This window comes from Thermobia domestica, chromosome 5, assembly GCF_964235325.1.
Source record: "Thermobia domestica chromosome 5, izTheDome1.hap1.1, whole genome shotgun sequence".
Classification (NCBI taxonomy): domain Eukaryota; kingdom Metazoa; phylum Arthropoda; class Insecta; order Zygentoma; family Lepismatidae; genus Thermobia; species Thermobia domestica.
In genome coordinates, this window is record NC_137458.1 from 85,695,551 (window position 1) to 85,722,053 (window position 26,503).

The window sequence follows — 26,503 nt, forward strand, 5'->3', positions numbered from 1 at the left end:
AGTAAACCACTTTAAGAAGAGAATTATTATCCTTTCCTATCGTGTATTTGGTAATATTTGATATTGCCAGACACTGGATTGTTGACACAGAAATTGAAGTGTGTATAATGGTGCTACACTACTCTACCAGCGTGAAGGTGGGTCGCGGTGGCTCAGTGGTAGAGTGTTCACCTATTGTGCGTGGGGTCCCTAGTTCGATCTCCGCTCATGCCAAGTGAACTTTGTTGTGAACAAACACCCTATACGTGGGTTTTCTCGGGATTCTCCCGTTTTCTCCCACTTTCTCCATTCCACCCTTTCATTCATTTCTCATCATCACCATCTCCTAGAGCCTAGCGGGCATAAGCGTGGGACGTAAAACTCAAAGATTTCATTTCATTTCTACAAGCGTGAAGTATCAATCATATGTTCTGTACAGGTAATACGACACGCTCCATAGCTTTGTTCAGCATGCACAGGCTTCGAATCTGATGCTCCATTTCCGTACAGAAAAAAATGTAGGTACAGTATAACAATCAAACAGGTGGAGTCAATTTTATATTTGATATCCATTGTGCAGTAATATCTAGGATTACAATTCTTTTAGTTCCCGAATACTTCCATATTCTTTTATGAAATTAATTATTATATTTTTGGCTCTCGTTTGACTCTTGGAATATTGACCTTTTCAGAAGAGGACGATGACGTTATGAAGAAAAGTTGCTGTAATTCTTCAGTCACTTTGTTCTGTGACTGATGATTTGACAGACGAAGATTCTGGGGACGAGGACGTAGCAGATAACTATTTATTTGGTTCACAATTGAGAGCTAAGGCAGAGGTTCTGGAAGCTGACACTAAGGAAGTAGGTAGAAGTTAGTAATACATACAGACACATCGTGTGTTCCAGTAAAGAATAAAGTTTATGAGTGGGTGAACAAAGAACTTGAAGCTCTTACATTTGAATGGCCGCAATGAATCTGCTTTACAAATATTTGAACAATTATTTGGAGAAAATATTGTTTCATTGTTTCTGTCAAAAAGCAATCATTATGCAGAGATGAAAAGTAAGCCTGGAAATATTACGACAGAGAAAATTAATGTTTTATTGGAATTTTGTTGGTTAGCGGTTATTGCCCAGAATGTACGGAGAAGAGTAAAAAAAGCTACAATGAAGTCGTGGCATCCGCTATGTTTCGAGATAGGTGATTTTATAATGTCAGATTTACGTTCTTGTGATAATGACAAAAAAGTGTTTTAGACACCAAAGGACTTAATCCATAAAATATTGCAAATAATTTTACAATATATATTTTTATCTGCTACTTGCCACGACGTTCTCTACTTCTCTCAAAGAAACGGGAAATAGTTAACAATTACGTGAAATTGTTACCATATGATTTCCATTAATGATTACTTTTTATTTCTTTATTTCATTCTGTTAAGCTTTCTCTTTTGTCACGCTGAAGTCTGATCTTCCTTTGAGAAGTAAAGTTACTAAACTGTCGATTTTAAAATAGATAATCAAGTCACTTTCTTTCTATATTATCTAAAGTATCATTCCGACATTCCCACTGTGAGGATGTCCTACATCCGAGATCAAAATCCGAAGTTTCAGATTTTGAGGCGAAATACAGAATTAATATTGCATATATGTGTATATAAATCGAGTTGGTAAAGAAAAGAAATAATTCAATAATTCATTAATAATATTTTAATAATTAACCTTTTATTGTTTTAAAAATTTTGACTAGGCTATTTATGAATTTTCTATTGAGTGAAGCCATGCTGCATACCAACAGCTGTTACTCGATCCTGCAGGTATACCATTTTAAATTTCTCTCCTTACAACACTGAAAATTGAGTATTTTCAATCTCGTCTCATAACTTTTCGAAAAAAAAGGAGGTTAAAATCTAATTCAGTGAGTACGGATTGATACTTCAGCACTGGAATGCGCTAACCAACTAAAAACCGATTATTCACAGACATAGCAATAATCATGCTGTACTTAACGTGCATAATGCACAACAAGAACTAGAGACTCAACCTTTCTCAGGTGAGATGAAACCGTCAATACAGATCATTACAATGGTGAACTTCGCAACATCGCAAGCGTCCAGCGATGATCAACAGAAATGGTATCCTCATATTACACAATTTTGCTCTCCCACATGTAGCGAAAAGGACGACGTAGGTTCTCCATGAGTCGCAGTATGAAACCCTAACTCACACACCATATTCTGCTAACATCTCTCCCTTCAACTACCACCTCTTCCGCGATCTTGATGATTTCTTGAGAAAAACGACTTTACCTGATGACCGAGAGGTGCAACGTGTAGTATATATTACTATACTTAATTTAAACTAGAATATAAATCACTGAACAAAACAACGTTTATCTTACAGTAACTGTATAACAGTTTCACCAAGTAATTGAACATATTGGCTTCACCAGATAATGTAAAAACAAAGAGGACAAGACAAGACAAGTGAAATTTATTAGTCTCACGTAATATTGTGGGAGTGGAAAGGTGTCTAGCCACAGGCTACTTTATCCAGAGTAGAATGTTGATGTGTGTGGTAGAGTAGAAAGTCAAGACAGGGCAGTGAGAATGGTGTTTTGATGTGAATTCCCTGGAACTGGTCGTCCTGTTTTCTGTGCGTTGCCGAAATCGTGGGATGTCGATGGTCAAGTGGTCCTGTTCATGGAAATGGTACTGAGCCTGGCGTGGGAGATGATGTCTTCTCTATACGATGATCATGTGTTTCGGAGATGAAACTTGGTCTTCTGGTTGAACTTGGTACACCCAAACATCCATGGAGAGTGCCAAAGCATGAGGCACATGGTATTTAGTTCAAAAACATGGCATGAGTGTGTGTATAATAGGAATTGTTGTGTATGAGATTTATGTGTTCGAATGAGGTATGTACTTAAGTACTGTTTGAGAGCTTGGTGTGAATGATTGTTTGTTGTTCGGCTTTGTAGGTTGTTTTAATTGTGTATGGGTGATGTAAAGGTTCCCTTGAGTCGTAGTGAAAACATTGAGTTGTTTTCGGAAAATGTGGCGGGTGGCTTGGTGAAGGACTTTCTGTCAGGGGAAAGGGGTCAGTGACTATTGTTAGAATGGAGGCTATCCATTTCATAATAGAATCGATGGCAACTTCTGTGGCGGCAGTTATCTAGAACTCAGCTGGCTCCCTTCCCCTGCTCAGGATCTTCTCAACAAGTCCAGATTCTATCAACCGACTCATCACTGATGACATCTATATTCATAACAAGATAATACAAAGTCGAAGCTTCAAGAAAAACAAGAGGGAATTGCATCTAAATGTAAGAGGATTCCAGAAACTGGTTCTGAACGCTGATTAGCTGGTCAGAACGAACTGAGCCAATCATGACAAAAGTTGACAAAAGTTCTGACCAGCCAATCAACGTTTCGAACCAGTTTCTCGAATCCTGTTACATTTAGATACAACTCCCATCAACAACCAGAAGATCCTGAAACTACATCGTATATCAACACTATCAAAATTTCTCCTATGGCATGGGAGACCCGGGTTCGATTCCCGGCGGGAGCTCATGTCGTTCGGATTCCACATTAATCAGTAGGTCCACGTCTCATATAGCCTCGCTGCTGAACGGGACGTTAAAATCAAATAAATCAATCAATCAAATCAAAGCTATCAAAATTTGTAACATTCAGCCACAACAAACAATCACCACTCACGATGAGGATAACGAAGTAGATGATCTTAGCCTCCTAGGAAGGATTGTACCACTCATCACCAACATTGTCAGGCAATCATCGACAAGAAACTCCAGCAGTTAAATAATAATATGATCAAATAGATTACATCAATCATTACCATCATCTCTGACGCCCAGAAATTACAATTCGACGTAGTTCAGAGTGCCATCAAACAAGCAACGAAAACGTTCTTTAACGAGCGAATCAACACACTAATTTCCACCGAAGAGGACCTGCATATAAGTCATGAAAAATACATGAAACACTCACCAAAATCCTGATTCTTAAATGGATCAACCTCAGAGAAAACCTTAACCACCTACTGACGTAATAATTCTACTAATCTTAAATTTCTATTCATAAACATTCAAGGTCTTCGTACAAAGTCTATGGAACTATCCGTTTATGCCGTGAAACGTAATATAGACATTATCGTCATCAACGAAACCAACCTCAGCAAAATTACTTATCTTCAAATTCCTAACTATCGAACCATTCGATATGATCGCAATACACCAACTGGAGGCACTGCCATCCTTATCAGAAAGCAATTTTCCTTCTCTCTATACAAAATTCCAAAACGCCTTCAAAATGATAATACTACGCCTATTGCCATCACCATCCAGAATATCCCGATTATGTTGGTCACCCTCTATAATCAACCCAATCAGGATTTATCTCAAAGTCTTCCGTTATTAACGCATTTCTCTAGATACCACTATTCCGTTATCATGGCATATCTCAACGCCCAACATCAACTCCTTGGAGATCCCATTACCAACAAAAACGGAAAAATACTTCTTAACTTTCTCATCTCCAATTAACTATTCCTTGTAAAAACTGACAAACCAACTAGACGACCAGAAAAAGCTAATGAGCAAGATACCAACCCAGACAAGATTCTGATTATCAGCAAATTACTTGCAGTCATCCAAGCCGCTGAGACTAAATACGAATTTCCCTCTGACGATGAAGCTATAGAAGTACCACTACCAATACCTTTTCTCTTGAACAACACAACATCACGATCAAGGACTATAAGAATGCCAATTGGGAAGGGTACAAGGAAGATATAAACCACTCACTAGCAGAGATTGAAATTAACAACAATGAAACTTCCATTTCGCAAGTATATGATCACATTACCTCTATAATACAAGTTGCTCTCGACAAACATGTGCCAACTCGAACCATTAATATCCCTGAAGAACAAATTCCTCGAAGTTTACTCGACAAAATAAATCGTAAAAGATTCCTCTACAAACTCTACAGGAAAACTAATCAGGATACTAAACGAGAAATCAACAAATTAACCAAAGAAATCAGACAAGACATCACTTCATTCAGAGAACAAAAATTAATTTAAAAAATGTGAATATTTACAAATCTCTACCAGCAACTCCCTCCCCAAATTTTGGAAGGAACTACCAAATACAAGAAATCTAATAGCTCGGATATTCCAACTAATATAATTGGTCAAATACTCCTTACAATTGAACAAAAAGCTACTTTTCTTCCAAAAGAAGATGCAATAAAAACTTCGACCAACCTCTTCCAGCAAATAGGAAACAGAAAGCCATCCAAAACTTGGCAAATAAAATTAAAATATTTCTACAACATAATCAAGATATTCGAACCCAAGACATTGGTGTCGAACACCCTGGAAATGTCAAAACACTCCTGGCAGACACTCAACCCATTGAAATTAAAGAAGCGGCCAAAAAGAAGAATACGACTCCTAGTTCAGATGCCCTACCAAACATATGTATCAAAAACGCACCCGACTGTCTTCCACAAGCCCTTGCACAAATATTTACCTATTGCCTTTGTACAGGTTTTATACCGGACTCCTGGAAAAAATTCTATACAATCCTAATTACTAAACAAGGTAAAGATCACTCCAAGTCTACCAACTACCGTCCTATCACCCTCGCTTCAGTTATGTCCAAATTATTGGGGAAAGTTTTAGTCAACCGACTCCATAACTACTTTCAAGAAACTAAACAAATCACACCAGAGTGTCTACTAAAATTCCAAAATGAAATTTCGTGACTTCTTCGTGACCTTTTCTTTCCCAAACCATAAAATTTCGTAAAATTTTCAAGAGCAAACTTGAGAACGAATTTAGCCGAATTTTCAGGCATGCGATAGAAGCGTGCTTTGCTTGCGATTTGGTAGCCTCTACAGCCGACCATAGACATTTTTGAAGGTGGATTTTGACCTTTTATAGAACAACATTTTCCAGTCTATACTTATATTTGTACAGATTTTTAAAAAGTCGTGACCCAAAAGCTAAATTTCGTGACTTTTCCTTGACTTTCATGACCGTTTTCTGATTTCGTGACTTTTCATGACTTTCGTGACCGATAGACACCCTGCGCATCCAAACAAGCTGGTTTTCGGCCACAACATAGCAGTACGGACCAAATTCTTCTTATACACAGCCATCTGGAGAAAGTTTTCAAAAAGTAATTGAAAACTGCAGCAATCTTTTAGGATCTCAGCTCAGCTTTCGACTGTGTCTGGCATGATGACCTTCTCACCAAATTACTACAACTAAATTTACCGACTACTATCATCCGATGGATTTAGAACTTCCTTCAACACCGCCAAACAAGAATTAAGATGAATGGCCAACTTTTTAACAATAACCACAAGGAACAATCATTGCTCCATTATTATATATCTTATAAGTAAATGACACACCTACTCTACCAAACAATACTTGTAACTTAGCACTCTTTGCTGATGATACTGCTTACTGGACTTCCGGAAACAACACCCAACTCATACTAAGTAGATTGTCACTCAGTTTAAAAGATGGTGCAGTCGATGGTTTCTTCAACTCAATCCGCAGTAAGCTCAGATTCTCCTTTGTTATCCTAATGGCAAAGGCACTGGGAGAGATCTAAACCACTCAATTATGGTTGATAATACACATATATTTCCAAGTCGGACGGTGAAATACTTGGGGGTCACCTTAGATAATCGACTGAATCTCAAAGCCCACATAGCTTCTGCCAAGGAGACAGCCATTATCATTATTTTCAAATTAAAACAAATCATCTAACACCAAAAGCCAAAAGTCATATTTACAAAATCATAATCAGAACAATACTCCTACATCGCCCATAAAAAAATAGAAAGGTGCTAAGCGCCAAAATGCAAATTTCTCAGGAGATTAATAAAAGCGAACAAAATACTAATTAATTCCGGTCCTTTCTTTCTTCTAGAATTCAGTTTTCAGTGCAGACGTTTCGTATTGTCTCCTGCCCTTGTTCTCTTTGTGCACATTAAACATGAACTGGGTAGTCAGGCTATACACTTAGTTGGAAAATGGCGCTTAGCAACTTTCTGCTTTCTGGAGGCGATATGGTCATCCTATTTAGAGTAGGGAAAATGTCATAGAAATTGCAAAAACAGAACGCTTCTGGCTCAGACGTGTCTTACAGATTGAGGGTAGCACCGACACCATCTATGAACATGCTGAACTTCTAGCTATCGACCAAACCACAAATAACTTAAATTTTAAATATTTCCATAAATTCCAACTCAAAAATTTTTATCAAACGCAATTTACGGATGACGACAAGAAATACAACAACAATCCAACGACGATCCTTCAAGCATTAACAAACTACTACAGGGTGATTTAAAAAAAACACGGGTTTCATTTGGGTCTGGAATTTCTAACTGAAGTTCAATTTTCATGCGGTTTGGAGCAAATGATCAAGAAAGGATGGGATATTTATGGAACTATACTTACTGGTTTAAATTCATCCGGGGTAATATCGGCTACGCCTCAAGAAAAGCAGCAAATATTCGCCAGTGTAACTTAGAATCGGAATGAGATGCGGTGCGGTGTGGAGATTTGAGTTTTCTTCGTTAGATGGCAAACTCACCAATTTCAATAAGCAATACGAAACTAGACCGTTGTATATTGGGAATTGTGCTGTACAGTTATGTGCTACTGTGTATGATCAGGACACAGTGAGAATAGTGTACTCTTTGGAGCAACATGATTTTATTGTTAAAAGTTCTTGGAAAACGAAATCTGTTGTTGCTACGCAAAGGGCATTTAGAAACAAATTTGTCTCACGTTTTGCCCCAAACAGGAACATAATGTGATCGCTAGTGAATAAATTGGAAGAAACAGGATCACTTCTGAGTGAGACAGGGAAGCATAGAACCCGCAGGCGGGTGTTCTGGAAGACGTCAGTTATCAACTCCTTAGGTCGCCCAAGAAATCTTTCCGTCGTTTGTCGCAAGAAACCTGCTATAGCTTTTCAACATGTGATTTATGGATGTTACTACTAACACTTGATTTGTATTCTCACTAACAATTAATATCCCGCAATTTGGCTTCAAAAATCCGAAACCTCATTCCAATTGTAAGGTACACTGGCGACTATTTGCTGTTTTTCTTGAAGCGTGGTCGATATTATCCCAGACGAATTTAAACCAGTAAACGTGATCCCATAAATCTCCCGTCTTTCCATGATCATTGCCACAAACCGCATGAAATTGGATTTCAGTTAGAAATACTAGACCCAAATGAAATCCGTGTTTTAAAAAAATCACCCTGTACAGCTCACAGATGACGAGAAGAACCCTAGCACAAGTAGTGTGACGTAGGTATGGTCTCGCCCACTTTTCGCACGGGGGTTTCAAATTACACCACGGAATAGCACACAGATAACTACCCGGAATAGCAGACGCCATCTAAGTATAAACCACACCTCAAAAACCGAAAATGGACTTGACCGTGTCGTTGACCTTTCCCCTGTTTTAGGGTTCTTCTCATCATCTGTGAGCTGTACTATGACCGAACTTTTCTTTTTTCTTTTTCTTTTTTTTTTTTTTTTGGCTAAAGGTGGACTCTGAACTGGCGCAGACTACAAAGGATGCGGTGTAACACCATCAATATCATTTTTTTTTTAGAAGAATCAGGAGAATAGAACAATATCACATTGAAGAACTTCCACATTCAACAACAACAACAACACACACATACACGCACACACACAAATTTCACACTCCTACACACAAAATATAAACAGAATTTCTCAATAGAACAGTACCAACTCACAATTCACTGACTTCTTTCATCTACATACAAACACACACACACACTTAAATACACTGGATAAAGTAGCATTTGCTAGATATCCTTCCTTCTCTTAGGGTTAGGCTATTTGAGAAAGCGTTTTTGATGCGTTACCCCCTGTAGCGAACGCGGCCAAGCTGATTATTCAGTAATTTTACTTTCAGCAGAGTTGTAAATCATACTGTAAGCCAGTCAGGGTTTCCGGGTCTTTTTGCCAGGTCCAGGTGTGTAATAGCAGAGTTCCAATACTCTGCACAAATCATCTTCCAAGCAGCTGTTTCTTGTTACAATTCCCTTGCCTGGCAGCACGTCTTTTCTTTCTTTTCTTTCCTTTTGAAATCTTTTAAACAGCAGAAGGTCTATTGTTCCGAAACGCACCGAATACGCTCGAGCTGACGCTTTCTCCGCGTTTTTATTGCTTTCGCGTTTGTGATTAGCCATTCACATTTAAATACATGGTCAGCGTATTCCAAGCGTACGCATGAACAATAAAAACACGTTGCAAACACTTTAAATAGCCGGGTACTTAATGAGTTGGTAAATGACATAAGTTGACTTGACTTGACTTGCCCTCTTGTTTTACAGTATCTGATGAAGCCAATATGTTGTTAGTTGGCGAAAATGTTACACATTTACTATTTTAAAAGAAACGTTGCTTTATTCAGTGATTTGTATTTCTAGTTTAAGTTATTTAAGATAGCAAAGTTGATATGAATCAATTAGGCTAGTTACTATATTTATTATTGGAGCGTATCATGTTATGACTTGTATGTCGTTAAACGTTGATGAACAAGGGCCCCCATTAGGTGAGTTAAGAGGGCGCTTGCCCCCTCGAGAGGAAATTGTACTTCGGAAGATCGAAAACCCAATAGAATTTTTAGAATAGTTACTGAGTAGGTCTATGGCAGTATGTAACCTTCGTGTGTGGCCCTAGAACAATGGATTGCAGACAATTACCTATTGTATTCGTAATTGAGAAGCACCAGCGGGGCGCCGGGAGACAATAGATAGAGAGTATAGTTGTATAGAAATACACTATTGTTGAAATGACATATGATGACAGGTAATGGCTGTTGTACTATTGTATGTATAGTAGTGACATAAAAGAGAATAATAAAAGAGAAACCTTGGGAAAATTAATGAACAATGGTGTTTTGTTATAAAGAATAATAAAAGAGAAACTTTGCAGATGTATATTTTTAAATAATAAAAGAGAAACCTTGGGAAAATCATTGAACAATGTGAAGCTTGTTATAAAGAATAATAAAAGAGAAAAACATGCAGGTGTATGTAAAGAATAATAAAAGAGAAACCTTGGGAAAATCATTGAACAATGTGAAGCTTGTTATAAAGAATAATAGAAGTATACAATACTTTGCAGATGTATATAAAGAGAAACCTTGGGAAAATCAATGAACAATGTGAAGCTTGTTATAAAGAATAATAAAAGAGAAAAACATGCAGGTGTATGTAAAGAATAATAAAAGAGAAACCTTGGGAAAATCATTGAACAATGTGAAGCTTGTTATAAAGAATAATAGAAGTATACAATACTTTGCAGATGTATATAAAGAGAAACCTTGGGAAAATCAATGAACAATGTGAAGCTTGTTATAAAGAATAATAAAAGAGAAAAACATGCAGGTGTATGTAAAGAATAATAAAAGAGAAACCTTGGGAAAATCATTGAACAATGCTAGCTTGTTATAAAGATTAATAAAAGAGAAACCTCGCAGGTGTATGTAAAAATAATAAAAGAGAAACCTTGCAGCTGTATGCGTTAAAGAATAATAATTTAGGTGCTGAACAATAGCGGATTGTTATAAAAAGACACCTCGCAGGTGTATGTAAAAATAATAAAAGAGAAACCTTGCAGCTGTATGCGTTAAAGAATAATAATTTAGGTGCTGAACAATAGCGGATTGTTATAAAAAGACTTTTTAACCTGGCAGCGAAAACGCGGACGCGGCGCGGAAAGGTGCGGGGACGCGAACGGTTGGGCGCGGATGGTAATAAAGTTGAAAATGAAGTAAAAGAGAGGACCTTGAACGTATATATGAAAAGAATTTTGGGATTTTTTTTTGTTAGTGCAAAGAAAAGTTTTTATGTTTTTTGTATTGTGTTATTAACATGCTTAAATATTGTTTTGAAAAGGAATAGGTGACTTGTATGAACTTGATGGTATTAGAGGACGCCATCTTGTTTGTTGGAACTGTTTAAATACGAGAGTTTTGGAAAATGTTGTATGTATTTTAGCTATGGCTGCTATACAGAAAGAAGATTTTGTGTACGCGGATGAAGAGACGTTGTTTTCTCCGCCATCTGTGGAGCATAACCCGAATACCGAGAATAGCATTTTATCGGTAAATAGCAGAGCAGAGTCTCCAGACAGTGTAAAAACTATTTATTTATCATCATCTTCGGATGATGATGATGATAATAATATTGATATTGAAGAAGATGAAGAATTTGTGGGAGGATCACCATCCTTACTATCGAGGACATCAAGGTTGTGGAGGTTGAATTGCCGCTGCAGTAATTATAAAGTGGACATGAAGTGTATTGTGAAAGCGATTAAAGAGTGGGAAACAGATAAAATGTTAATTTGTAGCGGATGTTATGAAAGTGTTAACAATCAAATGGGCGATGAATGTTTATTCATGACTGATGAAGAATTGATGGAACGTGCCATATCAACTTTAATAGATATAGAAGTTGAAGAACTGTTTTATACATATGCCAAATCGCATATAATAGGCATATGTACTCAAGAATTGTTTTATGAATTATACTATGATTTGGTTGAAGAAAGGGATAAGACATTTTTAAGTGATGTAATTGAAATTTTTAGAATGAAAGACAGAAAACATGTGTGAACTGAACTACAGATGAAAAGTGAACCTTATGTTGGTGTTTGTGTAAAGACAGAAAAAAGTGAAAGAAAGAATTAAATGTACTCAAGAATTGTTTTATGAACTATACTATGATTTGGTTGAAGAAAGGGATAAGACATTTTTAAGTGATGTAATTGAAATTTTTAGAATGAAAGACAGAAAACATGTGTGAACTGAACTACAGATGAAAAGTGAACCTTATGTTTGTGTTTGTGTAAAGACAGAAAAAAGTGAAAGAAAGAATTAAATTTTAAACTTTTAATTATATATGTATACATATTACGTATTTTGAAAATAATTTTTTGTGTATCGTATAGTGAACAACATATAAGTGCATACTTACGTTTTAATAATAATAATATTTCTTGTGAACAATGTTTATTTTATTATGATATTGGAAATTTTGCTGTAGGATATTTATCCAACGATATAACTTTGAATGATTTATTTGAAGAACATGATACTAAAATTTTAAGTATAATTTTTACACGCAAAATGCGTGATCATCGAATTTGATGTTACGTTTTTTTGTTAGAAAACAAGATGCAACCTTTTATTGTAAAGGTGTAGAAAAAAAATCACATGTATTAAAAATATTTTTGTAATATTTAAAATTTTTATAACATTAATTGTATTGTATACAAAGAAGAAATAATAATTATTATTATTTTATGTATTGAATGAAAATAACATAAAGTTTTTTTTTGTTAATGTAATTTTATTGTATTGTATTGTGATGAAAATATATAGAAATAAACTTATGCATTATAATAATTTTTCTTGTTTTTGTTTTTAAAATGAGTAATGAAATAAATAATTAGAAAAATTTGAAAATGATTGCAAGTAACATTTGTTTGATATTTATTTTCTTTTGCATTTACTTATATTATTTTACAATTAGTATTGTTTCACACGCTTGCATTTTTTTAATTTTTCATAATATTATTTTACATTTTAAGAAAATATTTAAAGATAAATAGAAATAATAATAATAAAATATATACGTATATAAAAGTTTAATACTTAAATAATTTATGTTGAAAACAAATGATTTTTGAAAATACTAAATTACTTGAACACTTTGTATTGCCGTGTTAAAAATTGCAAAGAAAACCTTACATTTATATTTTATTGTTTGTTTTGGATAAACTTTTTTTGTATTATGTAAAAATGTTTGGAGAATTTGTTTTACTAACTAATTTTTTATTTTTAAACTTACGTATTATTATCATAACTGTTTTACGAAAAGTATTTATTTAATATTGCGTAATAAATTACACGACCATGTTGTGTGAACTAATAATAAAATGTGCAAAACATATATTAATATTTATTGTTTTGAATATACAACACAATTTTATTTTGTTTGATGAAAAATACATGTAAACATACATACATACCTGCATAATGAAAAGTAAAAAACATATGTTGCAGTTGGAAGCTCTGTTAGCCAATGGAAACTATATTTACCAATGGAGAGTAAAATACTAACTTATAACACGCATGAGCATTTGTTAAAAGTTTATACGCATGCGCAAATTTATTTGTGAAAAGGAAAACACATGTTGGAGTTGGAAGCTGTGGTATCCAATGGAAAGTAAATATAAGTTTGTAACACGCATGCGCATTCGTTAAAAGTTCATACGCATGCGCAAATTTATTTATGTATACACAGGAACAATACTTAAATAGTATAGTATTTGTGAAGATGTGTAGTAGAAAAGTATCCCATTCCGAATATATTTCGCCACGAGAGAAAGAACTTAAACTTGTTAATAGGAAGAAAGTTATTTGTGAGGTGAAATTATTACATTCTAATGAAGAACATTGTAATTCGTTTAGAAGATTTTATCGAAATGATGATGAAATACAATTTGAAAAAGTGTATCCTAATACAGATATTGAAATTCGTGAATTAGATATTATAAACTGTAAGTGCAATCGCTTTAAAGTAAGTAAGTTGTGCATAAAAGAACTTTTTGAAAATTATAAACTGAATGAACCACTACTTTGTTCTGCTTGTTCATTAAGAATACCAGATGAGCGCCTTCATTTATGTTTATTAGCATATAATAATCGATTAAAACGTTCTGTGTGGGAATTTGTAATTAAGAAGACAACTCGTGACATAGTGTTTAAACTGTATTTGAAGAAACATTGTTTACACGATAATTACAAACAAAACAAAACGCTTTTAAATAGATTTAATTTATCATATGAATCACTCACATTTTGTGATAGTTATATTTCTGAATTAGTGGAAGTGTTTTTAAAAAGTGACAAAAATGCCTACAGGAATCAGACCGTGTCTGTATTATTGCACTTCTTTTTTTGTGAATGAACAGTGCGTGTTGGATTGTATTTCAAGATGGAAACCAGAATATAAACTAGTATGTGAAGGATGTTTCGAAAACTCTCATATTATAGAACACCATGATTGTATTACTTGTGAATATGAAATGATGTGCTTTAATGCATGGTGTGTTATGGTACGAGGTCGTACTTTTGATGAACTGTATGAAATTTTTTCATCATATCATGATATTGAAATAGATGATTGGACCTTTGTTTATATGTTATATAATATTTTATTAAACAAAAATTATGTTGATTTAATTACAGAGCTTTTGTTAAAAAAAGATTTTGCTTACAATTTTTATAATTTTTTTTAATTTGTTTGATGTGTTAGTGAAATAAGTAAACGAAGTAAAAGTTATACATTGTAAATATAGTAAATTTGAAAACAATACTTATTATAATTTTAGTATGATGAAATTGTTTTCATGTACATGAATTTAAAATTAAAATAGAATATAACATTACATATTTATTTATATGTAATCAGTTTAAATTATGTGAAAAATAAAAATATTATTTCTATAAAAGTATTTTTGTTATTTTTTATTTGTTTTAAATACCTAGTTTGTAATTTTTGTACGCACAAATAGTCTGTAATGTTATGTGCAAACGGATTTAGTTGTAATTTTGCACGCATTGGAATTTATTTTACATACATGATTTTATTTTATATTTGTGCATAAAATTGAATTACATAATTATTTTAATATCATTAGGTAAATTATTAAAAAAAATGAAATAACATTTGTAAAGAAAAAAACTTTTCAAAGGTAAGTAGAAAAGAACTATTGTTTATATTAATACTTTAATATGATAAGAAGAAATTTTTAACATCGAGTTTGTTTTTTAGTATACGTAAATATTATTAGCACAAGTTTTTTACAATAACTTTTTTATTACGCAAGAGAATAACTATTAATGAAAAAAAATAAGACACAACGTTTACAAAAAGTTTACGAGAAATTATTATAAACGTTATTCGTTTATGCTATTGATATTTTCGTTAACAGTTTATTTTAATATTTCCCTAAAAGTATAACAGTAGGAATAAAAAAAGATTTCTTAGTAAACATGTATTACAAATACTGCAACTTAAAAAGTTGAAATCGCATATTACATAGTAATAAAAATACTGAAAAAAAAGTATTAATCATCTGATACCTAAAGATAGTTTTTATGGTGGAATGTTTTAATGCCTTGTACGAATGTATCAGCGATCAGTCTGTGTTATATTGTGATGTTACAAGTCTTTACCCCTGGGTGATGGTACGTAAACCTATAATATACAAGGGACATGACTTTCCACAAGTGCAAAGTATTCATGGATTAGTGAAACGTATCTCCTAAAGACTTATATTTTTCAATTTTACCATATACATGTAATGATCGCCTTTTGTTTGGGTTATGGAACAAAGTGACAACAATTGTATGCATAATGATGCCGAGCGTGTCCTTACTGGTACATACTGTACTCCTGAACTTCATGTAGCTTTAGATCTCGGATACAAAATTCTACAAATTATTGAAATTTGGGAATTCAAATTATCTGGATCAGAAAATAATTTGTTTAAAGATTATGTCAATTCCTTCTTAAAAATGAAGCAGGGGTCTTCAGGATTTCCTAGTTGGTGCAAAACTAAACAAGATCAAGAAAAATATATTGCAGACTATTATAAACATGAATGCATTCAGTTAACGGAAAATAACATTGAATCAGATCCTGGTCTAAGATATATTTCCAAAATATTTCTCAATTCCTTGTATGGGAAATGGGGACAAAGAACAGATTTATCTCAATCTGTAATTGTAGATACTCCAGAAAAATTTTTAAGTTATCTATGGGCACCACAATATGAGGTACAAACTGTATTGCCTATTGGAGAGCGGCATTTCATTGTATCATATAAAAACATTGAAAACAAAAACAAGCCATGGAAATTTTCCAATGTTGTCCTTGCAGCCTTCATCACCTCTTGGGCACGTTTAAAACTTTATGAGTTACTAACAGCTATAGATCCTGAGCGTGTAATGTACTGCGACACTGATAGTATTATGTTTGTGCAACAACGGAATGAAAAGCCTCCACTTTCTTTGGGTTTCTATTTAGGTCAGTTAACTATTGAAGTTCCTGATGGATGGGAAATTGATGCCTTTATAGGCTTAGGGCCAAAAAATTATGCCTATAGGATGAAAGAAGTTCAAACAGGGAAAGTAGATTATGTATTTAAAATTAGAGGAATTACTTTAAATCATCGTACACGACAAGAAATTAACTTTGATCATTTTTATCAACTAGTTCGAGATAAAGCTGACAAAAAAAAACAGTTACACAATCCAGGAAGAATTGTTCGTAAGCCTGGGTTTGTCATCGTATCCAAGTCTGAAACTAAAACACATCAAAAAGTTCAAAATAAAAGACGACGATTAAATCATAACAGTATTACTGACTATAGAACATTGCCATATGGTTATCAAAGTAATAACTGTGTTAAATGATTGGTATTCCGTAAATATGTAAATAGTAGACTGTCTAAAGGTATCATGATGTTCATAAGTTTTGCTATCTGTTGGTACTTGTACGTATATATATAATGTAAATATCTTATTTAAATATGTATATCAATATTGGAAAATACAATAAAGCGTTACAAATTATAATAATATGTTTTATTTTTCCAAACAACTATTGATATCATACGTAGTATTTTTATTCTATATAAGATAAAGGAACAATACCTATGTTTCATATAAGGTTATTTATACGTGTTTTATGTTCCTACAATAAATGACTCTAAGTTGAAAACCATAATGTTGGCATAATGTCTTCTATAAGGTGAACAAGCATCTTAGAAGTCAGTAAAGGTATCAATATAAGACATTAGAATACTGTAGTAAAAATATATCTATATGTAAATGGGTTATAACACAGTGATATCCTTTATGTTTAAAATATTCGTAGAACATCTATGGCATGCTCACATTTTGAGGTAACATAATGTGTTCAACCTCGGAGTTTGAGTAACAAACGATCCAACTAAAATTCCAAAGGAAACGATGGAATAAAATATATGAGAGGTTAAATAAATAAATAATGAGTTTGCACAACAAACGAACCAATAAAAAATTAACACCGAAGTTTTTGCAGAACTGAATATTTGCATAACAAAAACATTAACTAGTTTAAACCGGTTTAATCACCTGCAGCAAAGCAAACGAAACAATACAATAAAAAATACAAGAAGATAAATAAATAAAGAGTTTGCACAGCAAACGATCCAATAAAAATTAGGAGTTTGCACGTCAATTTAAATACGATCACACTCTATGAGTGTTCTATTAAAAAAAAAGCAACTAAAATTTACAAACTACATCATATTGTGTAATATTACTGTTACTAAATTTAAAATATGTTAAAGCATCTGCGTACGAGATTACAAAACGAAATGCGTTTGGGTACGAGACTACAAAATGAAATGCTTTTGGGTACAAGACTACAAAACGATTTGCGTTTGCGTACGAGACTACAAACTGTGTTGTAGCTTATACTAGTAGTGTTATATTCCGTGTTAATATTATAATTATTATTTTTAACGGTAATTAAATTATATTTAATGCATAGTATACGTATACTAAACGTGTACGGTAAATCATAATACATTTTTATGTTTATGTTTGGAACCGTTTGTGTAATACATGTATAAACATGTACACAAATTGTATATAAACTGTTATGTTCGTCAATGTTCGGGTTAAGTTCGGAACTATTCGTATTGTACATTAACCAATATGTACAAAATTCTACATACATTTTTGTTTGTTCGGCAATGTTCGGAAAAGTTCGGTTAAGTTCGTGTTAACTTGTTTAAATTTTTAATTATTACTGTTTTTAAAAATAATGTATACTAGATTAATGCATAGAAAACACATTAAAATCCATCCGCCATGTTTGTTTCTTGAAAGAACGCCACCTGTACCATAACATTCACATTAGTGTGTATAAGACTGTGCGTGTGTGTACATGTGCCATAGCAAGTTACCGAGTGTTGTTTGTTTTTTATAACCGGCAATACCCCGCGCAGTTTCCGGGCGGCAATATTTTACGCGTCCCGCGTCGCTAAAACCTTTTTCCGGGCGCAAATACCGCGCGGCGCGCACCGGTCGCGGTAAAAAACGCGCGGCGCGCACCGGTTGCGGTAAAAAACGCGCAAAAAAGGTATTTATTTTAGTAATATTATTCATTTTACCTATTCATATAAAAATATACCCTTTAATAAACATATTTCCAAAGTTTGAAAAAAAATCGACGCCATATTGTTTATGCAAATTCATTAAATTTTTATTTTAAAGTTACATTGTTCTAATCTGTATAGTCGTGTTCCTTAGGTTCTAACGATTAAAAAAATATCTTTCTTTACTTTCTACGACCAATAGTTTGGCCAAAAAAGCGAAAAAATAAAAGAACTATACTTTTGAAACACCCTGTATATAAATTTCAAAAAAATAAAAATTGTTCAAATGTATCATGTAGGGTGTCTTTCTATATAGATTTTGACCTGATAAATCGATTTCTGGTGTCCATTTTCTCCTACAATGAACCGTTTAGGATTTATGACCATTTAAAATTATTTTCAAGTTACATTGTTCTAATCTGTATAGTAGTGTTCGTTAGGTCCTAACGATTAAGAAAATACTTTTCTTTTGTTTCTACGACCAATAGTTTGGCCAGAAAAGCAAAAAAAATAAAAACTGTACTTTTGAAACACCCTGTATATAAATTTCAAAAAAAATAAAAATTGTTCAAATGTATCATGTAGGGTGTCTTTCTATATAGATTTTGACCTGATAAATCGATTTCTGATGTCCATTTTCACCTGCGATGAACCGTTTAGGATTTATGACCATTTAAAATTATTTTCAAGTTACATTGTTCTAATCTGTATAGTAGTGTTCGTTAGGTCCTAACATTCAAGAAAATACCTTTCTTTTGTTTCTACAACCAATAGTTGGCCGTCAAAAGCCAAAAATGTAATGTTAGATCCATACATACTCAGCCGCCACTGTTAGCCCCCACAAAAAATTGTTCAATTTTATCATGTAAGGTGTCTTTCTATATAGATTTCGACCTGACAAATCGATTTCTGTAGTCCATTTTATCGTATAATCAATCGTTTAGGAGCTATGCTTATTTAAAGTTATTATACGGAAAAAAATCTTAGTCTTTATGCATCAACGCCACCTATATACAAACACGTGTCAGTACCATTCATGCTTTTGTGCGGTTTACATCACATCGTATCAGCCTCGTCTTATTTGTACAACCGGGAATGCCTTATACGTTTACCGATAAAATCTTTTTGTCGTTTCCCGTCTTTTTTTTCCGGCATATATTAGTGCTTCGTATGTGCTTCAAACATCAGAAAAGACAATTTATCTTACGTAAGTATTAACATTTCTATACTTTACATGTGGTTTCCCATACAGTATAATGTAACTTTACATATTTAAAAAGAAAAAAAAATAGTCACTTAAAATTTCAATAAACGCGTGCATATACACTACTGATATCAACAGATAAATTATTCGTTTTCGTTCATGTATTTGTTTTCTCTTGGCTTACACAAACTTGCAGTTTCTGTGTTCAAAATCACGGTTTTTCCCTACCTTTTAAAAGACCGTAAATTCCATTGCATTCAACTAGGAATAAAAAAAAATGCCCTGAAGCAGGTTAACCCCGCGCCTTCCCCCTGTCTTCCGCTCACCAATACATGCACGCTTCGCTCTACCTCTCTTGCTCTTTTCGTGAAACTGCCCCCGCACGTCTCCTCTCCTCTCACGCACCCAACGCATTTATCCAACCTTGCAAACATTCTCTCCCTATCTCCCTCTCTTGCTCTTTTCGCCAAACTAGAAGCAAAAACTCCCCTCGCCTCTCTATCGCTGTTTCCTTCAAACTACAAACACCAAAATCCTCCCGCCCCGCCATACCTCCGGCCTGGTCGCTAGCCTACAATGAAGCAAACTTTTTTCTTTTTTTTTTTTCCTCCCTCTCTCGCTCTCGCTTTGTTATATATTCCCGTTCATACCTCTTTTCCTAGATAGGTAGATAACTTGTTCGTTCACTATAGGTTTCTTAGCGTTTAAATATCCACAAAATACACAACATTTCTGGTTTCCGTATTTCAATCTTCACAAATAAGTCTCATAACAACGGTTTTATCTGACATTTATACAATAAATAAAAGCAAACACAAGTCATTTTAATATTCCCATTGATTTTCGCTTATAGTTAAGGAGCCATACTTTGCATTTAGGGAAGAACAAGAAACGCTATACTTTTAGGAATTATTCATTCATTATCTAGGATGTTAAAAAGTAGGTAATAGACTGAGTTCTTGCCCTTGTACTTAAAGTGTTCACGTAGTGCAACAGTAAGATGTATCCTCGTGCACGGGAAATGACAAGTAGCTGTTTTTTGTACACATAATGATTTTTTATGACATATTTTTCAAATTAATCTATTAAAATGCAGCAATCGATAAAATATGGAAATAATCCATAAACTGTAAAACATAAAAAATCCCGTGGAAATTATGAGTTATATATCAAAATTTTAAGTAAATTTTGCAGTTAGAAACAAACTTGGTCTTGATTATCAGTGTTCCTTCAATCAAGATCAAAATACGTTACCAATACACATTCTATAAAGCTTCAATAGTATTTTTAAGGGGAACAAGCAAAATTATTTTAAAAAACGGGTAGCAGAAAAGAGGTGAATTTTATTTATCTTTTTTGTTCTTAATATTATTATTATTATTTTCATTGCATATAAAAATAACTAACTAAGTCTATGACCTATGGAACCCAGAGGTTCACACAAGCTCTTCACTCACTTCTATCCGTACCCAATTGTATACAATTTGTACTTTGTATTCCACTTTTTGCGAAATTTATCTTAATATTTTCCTCCCATTTGTGCATAGGTCTTTCTATTGGTCGTTTTCCTATAAGTCTACCAGTCAAGACTTTGAAAGCATTCTATTAAACCTATATGACATGCTCACCTAAGCCTCCTAGACTTGATAACCCTAACAATGATGGGTAATTCTATAAACTATGTAGTTCCTCAATATGAAGCTTTTGCCAATCACCATTCTCATTTCTTTTGGGTCCAAATATTTTTTCCTAGAATTCTGTTCTCAAATACTTCACTCAGAGTAAGAGATTATGTGTGACAACAATTTCAATGCATATAGTTTACGAAAAATTGTCTTTTTTTTTCTTTATATGAGTATAAAAGGAAAAAGTAGAAGGAAAGTAATGGATACGAAGAATAAGATAAGCATAATTTTTTTTAAAAAAACAGTCAAAATTATTTTCCAAGTCTGTCAAATGTATAATAATAATAATAATAATAATAATAATAATAATAATAATAATAATAATAATAATAAATATTTAGATAGCTGAGCTGGATTCCAGCTTGCACTACCTAAAATTTGTCTTTTAATCAAGTTCAAAAAAGCATCTTTAGTCAGTAACTGAAAATTATATTTTCAGCAGTCTTCTTCTTCTTCTTATAAGGTTTCTATAGACTTTTTCCCTGTAATTTTAACAGCAAAACAATCTTAAATCCCTGTGAAAATAATATTCTTTGCTGGGTCTTCCATAAAAAATTATACAATACCTTACTCCACTCCATTTGTTAGCTGCAGTCTTCCTACAATCCACCAGAAAACTGAAAGAGAAAACCATAAAAATGTGCTCGCTATAAAGCCTTCCAATCACCCAAACAACCAAGTAACCTTAAAACCTGATTTTTCTCAGTTCAAATTACCTAAAGTAATCATATTGGAATTAATAAAACACACAAATTATATTGTCTAATCTAATTTTCTTTTTTTTTTCTTTTTATTTCTTATATTTACATTTTTCTTTTTCTTTTTTTTTTACATTTTTCGTTTTTTACAATTTATTCCCTTCATTATATAAATCTTGACAATTATTCAAAAATTGATTAAATGTATGTAAAACTTTAGCATCCGTCGCTACGTTTAAAAATTTTTGTAATTTAATCATTGTTTTTAAAAACTCTTCACTTATTTCAATCACCCTATTGTTTTCTTCTTCTTCCTCTTGTTCCCCCACATCATCTTGCATCACCTCCTCCTCTTCCTGTTCACCATTTTCATCTATCGTAGCCCGCTCATCCTCCTCTTGTACATCTTCCATCGCCTCCTCTTCATGATCTAATTCATCCACATTCTCCTCATCCTCCTCTTCGGAATCTAATATAATCACATCCTCCTCCTCTTCGGGATCTAATATAATCACATTCTCCTTCTCCTCCTCTTCGGGATCTAATAAAATCACATCATCCTTCTCCTCCTCTTCGGGATCTAATATAATCACATCCTCCTTCTCCTCCTCTTCGGGATCTAATATAATCACATCCTCCTTCTCCTCCTCTTCGGGATCTAATATAATCACATCCTCCTCCTCCTCTTTGGGATCTATTTCAACCACATCCTCCTCCTTCTCTTCGGGATTTAATTCAATCACATCAAAATCTTCGTTAGTTAAATGAATAATTGCAATTTGTGTGTGGTGTGCCATCCTGCAACAAATGAAAAAATAAACACTTATAAATATCAAATAATACTATAAAATTTTACATGTTATATTTAAGCAGACGTGCTGTTAAAAAATATATCAAAATAAGTATCATCTTATTTTTTATGTCTCTCAATAATTCATCCAATCAATTCACTGTTCTATTCTCAAAATAAATAGCTACTGTACATTGAATACTCAGTTATCACTCTTATACTTATTCGTTTAGCGCCTATAAGTTAATCTGTCAAAGTTATTTCATTATTTAAATATCAGTTCTTAAAAGTTGAATCTTCAATACAAATAATGACTCTAATTATTTTTTTATTTGTTCTCTTTTAAACAAAGTGGTATTATTTATTTATTTTCCATCAGTAAAAAACTCTGGGGATCTAAGTTCCCTAAATTATGATTATAAGGCAATTTACCTATATTTCCAACAAAAGTAATATTTCATTCCTTCAAACATAAACAAACTAATTTTTTTCTACAATTTTTATCTTACTTTTAAAAAGTAACCTACATATAAATGTGAACAAGGTCTTAAAAATCACCAGTTTCAAACATATTCTAACAAAATTACTTTGTAACCCTCCCAACAAAAAATTTCAATGTCTGTCTTTGCCTACATATTCAAAATATCAAATAACATACGTCCTTATTGCCATTGTATCAACATATTCGTATCATTTATATGAAATTCCATAAAAATTAAGCAAAAGTTTTTCCTAGGAAACATTTCTATTTACAATACTACCAAGATAATATTCAGTTATCATTACGTTTTTATTTTACTTTTTCCATACAAATCCTAAACTAATTTCCTCTAGTACATTTGCTTCATAGTTCTATTTTCTGCTTAAATCATAATTATAGATATTTTGCCTTTAATACCATGTCACTTGCCACAGCTAACAAGTTTGTATGCACCACGGTCCTCCGCTAACCTTTTCGTTTTTACGTATAATCTTTCTGTTTTAATATCAGTCATTAATTGTAGTCTTCTTCGCCCCCTCCCTTTCTTTCTTGTTAACATACCCTCTAGAACATTCCTTAACAAGAGATTTGGTTAACTAATCTTATACTAAACAATATTATCATCATAATTTTTTCGCAATGCTTCCATTTCCTTCCACATCCTTAATTATGATCTCCTTTTACCCTGACTCGCATTACCGTGCAATATAAAGTGCTAAGTGCCATAAAATCAATTCAATATTTTCAATAAATTATTATAAGAAAACAAAATCCATTTTTCCTAAAAAGTATTGTCGTTCATAAGCTCCTACATGTCTAAGCGGTTAACGTACGCGCATTTCGCGTGGGTAACCAGCATTTGCTTCCCGGGGCAAACTCATATGGTTCCCATTGCACGTAAAGTTGTAGGTCCACGTCTCATATTGCATGGCTGCTCAAAGGTACGCTAAACTCATAATCAACTTAACTCAACTGAAATCTTCTTTATACATACATTTTAAATACGGTCATTTGATTTTTTCTATACTTATATTTCAATAATATAATTCATGAATTTACTTTCAGTCTGACTAAATATTTTAGCCCCCCAATGCTTTTATGTTTCCTGTATTTTTAATTTTTATTCTTTCGGACATAAGGGCAGTTACATAAAGCTATACAAGAGGTATAACTCTATATATATATATATATTCCAAAAATAATAATAATATTTAAGTCGCAAGCACACGCCCTCAAATAGTGATATTCCCAATAAAAACTCCATATAGGTATTAATTTCAATTAAATTTAGACATTAAAACATTTTTCTGTACGTTATTACTTAAATCCATACTAATATTACACATGCATGGTTTTCCCAATTCTTTAACTAACAAATATAATTAGTTTAAGACACAATAAATTACTAATAATTCAATTATCTCTTTTGCAAAATAATTATGGCACACTTGCACCTACATTACCAATTTTCATGTCATAAATGTTGGTGAGTGTTTCCAATATTAAAAACTGTCATCGCCAAACTGGTACATAATAACAGTACTTTAAATCCATGGAACTATTACGTAACCTTCTATCTACACGCAAAAAATATATGGCAAACTACACTTTTCCAATTAAGCTAGCGCTGCCTTAAACGTAAAACAATTCAGTTCAATTCATCACATTCACTCAACTAATTTCAATTGCACATTATCTTACATAACATTGCTTTTGTTTTTCCAATTCATGAATTAACTAAAAGTTTATATTTCATATCCTCTTTCTAATAATAAATTCCAATATTTGTTAAAGCCAGTTTGCGGTACCGCGCGCCTCCGGTGCTTCAAATCTCTCATACAATCCCAATCCACAACAAGTCAAATTTATGCTGTGCAAACACCATATGTATAGGTTTTGTCGGGGTTCTCCCGCTTACTCCCATTTTCTTCATTCAACCATTTCACTCATTTCTCATCATCACCGTCTCCTTTAGCCTAACAGAAATACACAGCAAAGATGTGCGCGCTAGCTACTACGTCACTGTAAAAAGACATGTAAGTACTGCCTTATTACATTTTCTTGTTTCGTATACACTATGCAAAACCACCGTAAACGTGGGTTTTCTAGCAATTATTCCCTTTCCTCCCACTATCTCATTCCACCATTTCATCCATCTCGCATTATTACCCTTTAGCCTAACCCGCATAAGCGTAAAACGTCAAACTTAAAAATTTTATTTTCTATAGCATTTATAAACTTTTATCTTTGCACCATCTTTTGCTTTCCTTTCGTTATGTTCATACGGTACCTTAATGTTATAACGCTCACCTGTTGTGTATGCAAACCCTCCTTCAATTTCCCGCAAATTAACTTTCTGTTAAACAATATTCTGTTAGTGGATTTTCCCGTTTCCTCCCACTATCTCATTCCAACAATTGTTGAGTTATTATTTATTTGCCTTAATTACGCGTCAGTCTTAGCCTAACTGGTATAACCGTGGGACGTTAAACTTAAAAATTTCATTTTCTATGGCATTCATAAGCTTTTATCTTTCCATCGTTTCCTCTACATATGTTTCAACGGTATCTCTGATGCGTAAGGTCTTTCATTTAATCCCTAGACATGTAACTTTTTAGTGGACAACATCGTGTTCGTGAGTTTACTCGGGGTACTTCCTTTTGCTCCTACTTTCTCATTCCACCAATTCTTCCAGCATCATTCACTTGCCTTAATAACACATCAGTTTTAGCCTAAAGGGCATAATCGTGGCACGATAAACTGAAATATTGCATTTTCTTTGGCATTCATAAGCTTTTATCTTTCCATCGTTTCCTGCTTTCCTCTCAATAAAACTAGGCTACACATACTATACTCAAAATGTTCGCAAGTAAAACTAATCTTTTCCAAAAAGTCAATTAAACATAATAAGCTCCACAGTTTTCCTCTCTTAAGTTTAAAAATAAATAAAATAATTTATTTCTTACCTCAAATGTAGAAATTCCTTCAAAAAATCTCTTCACAATCGATCCAGGAAAAAATCTAAAACAAAAATAACAAAAAAATAATTTAGTATAAATTCTGCACCTCCTTCACAAACACATAATATCATTCTATATATATATATATATATATATATATATATATATATATATATATATATATATATATATATATATATATAAAAGTTTAATAAAAAAAAATTACTTGGGTGGTTTAGAATTAAGTTCTATGCTGTTATATAAATTTAAAATTAATTCCACCATCAGCTTTTCAATATTTCTCATTTTATTTTTCTTAAAAGTCAATAAATAAAAATAATATTATATTCTCACTTCAATTATCTATAAA

The 26,503-nt window shown here is 32.9% G+C and overlaps 2 protein-coding genes across 6 annotated transcripts in view; both read right to left on the reverse strand.

Annotated features, from left to right (window-relative positions):
• Positions 1-26,503, reverse strand: part of numb (NUMB endocytic adaptor protein) — a 431,069-nt gene that overhangs the window by 162,191 nt on the left and 242,375 nt on the right. The window lies entirely within an intron of this gene.
• Positions 21,473-26,196, reverse strand: LOC145684663 (uncharacterized). Its single transcript, XM_081757052.1, has 2 exons — positions 26,140-26,196; positions 21,473-22,700 (listed from the first exon to the last, which is right to left on the reverse strand). Exon 2 carries the CDS (start codon positions 22,697-22,699, stop codon positions 22,049-22,051), a length of 651 nt encoding a protein of 216 aa, XP_081613178.1. The 5' UTR covers position 22,700; positions 26,140-26,196; the 3' UTR covers positions 21,473-22,048.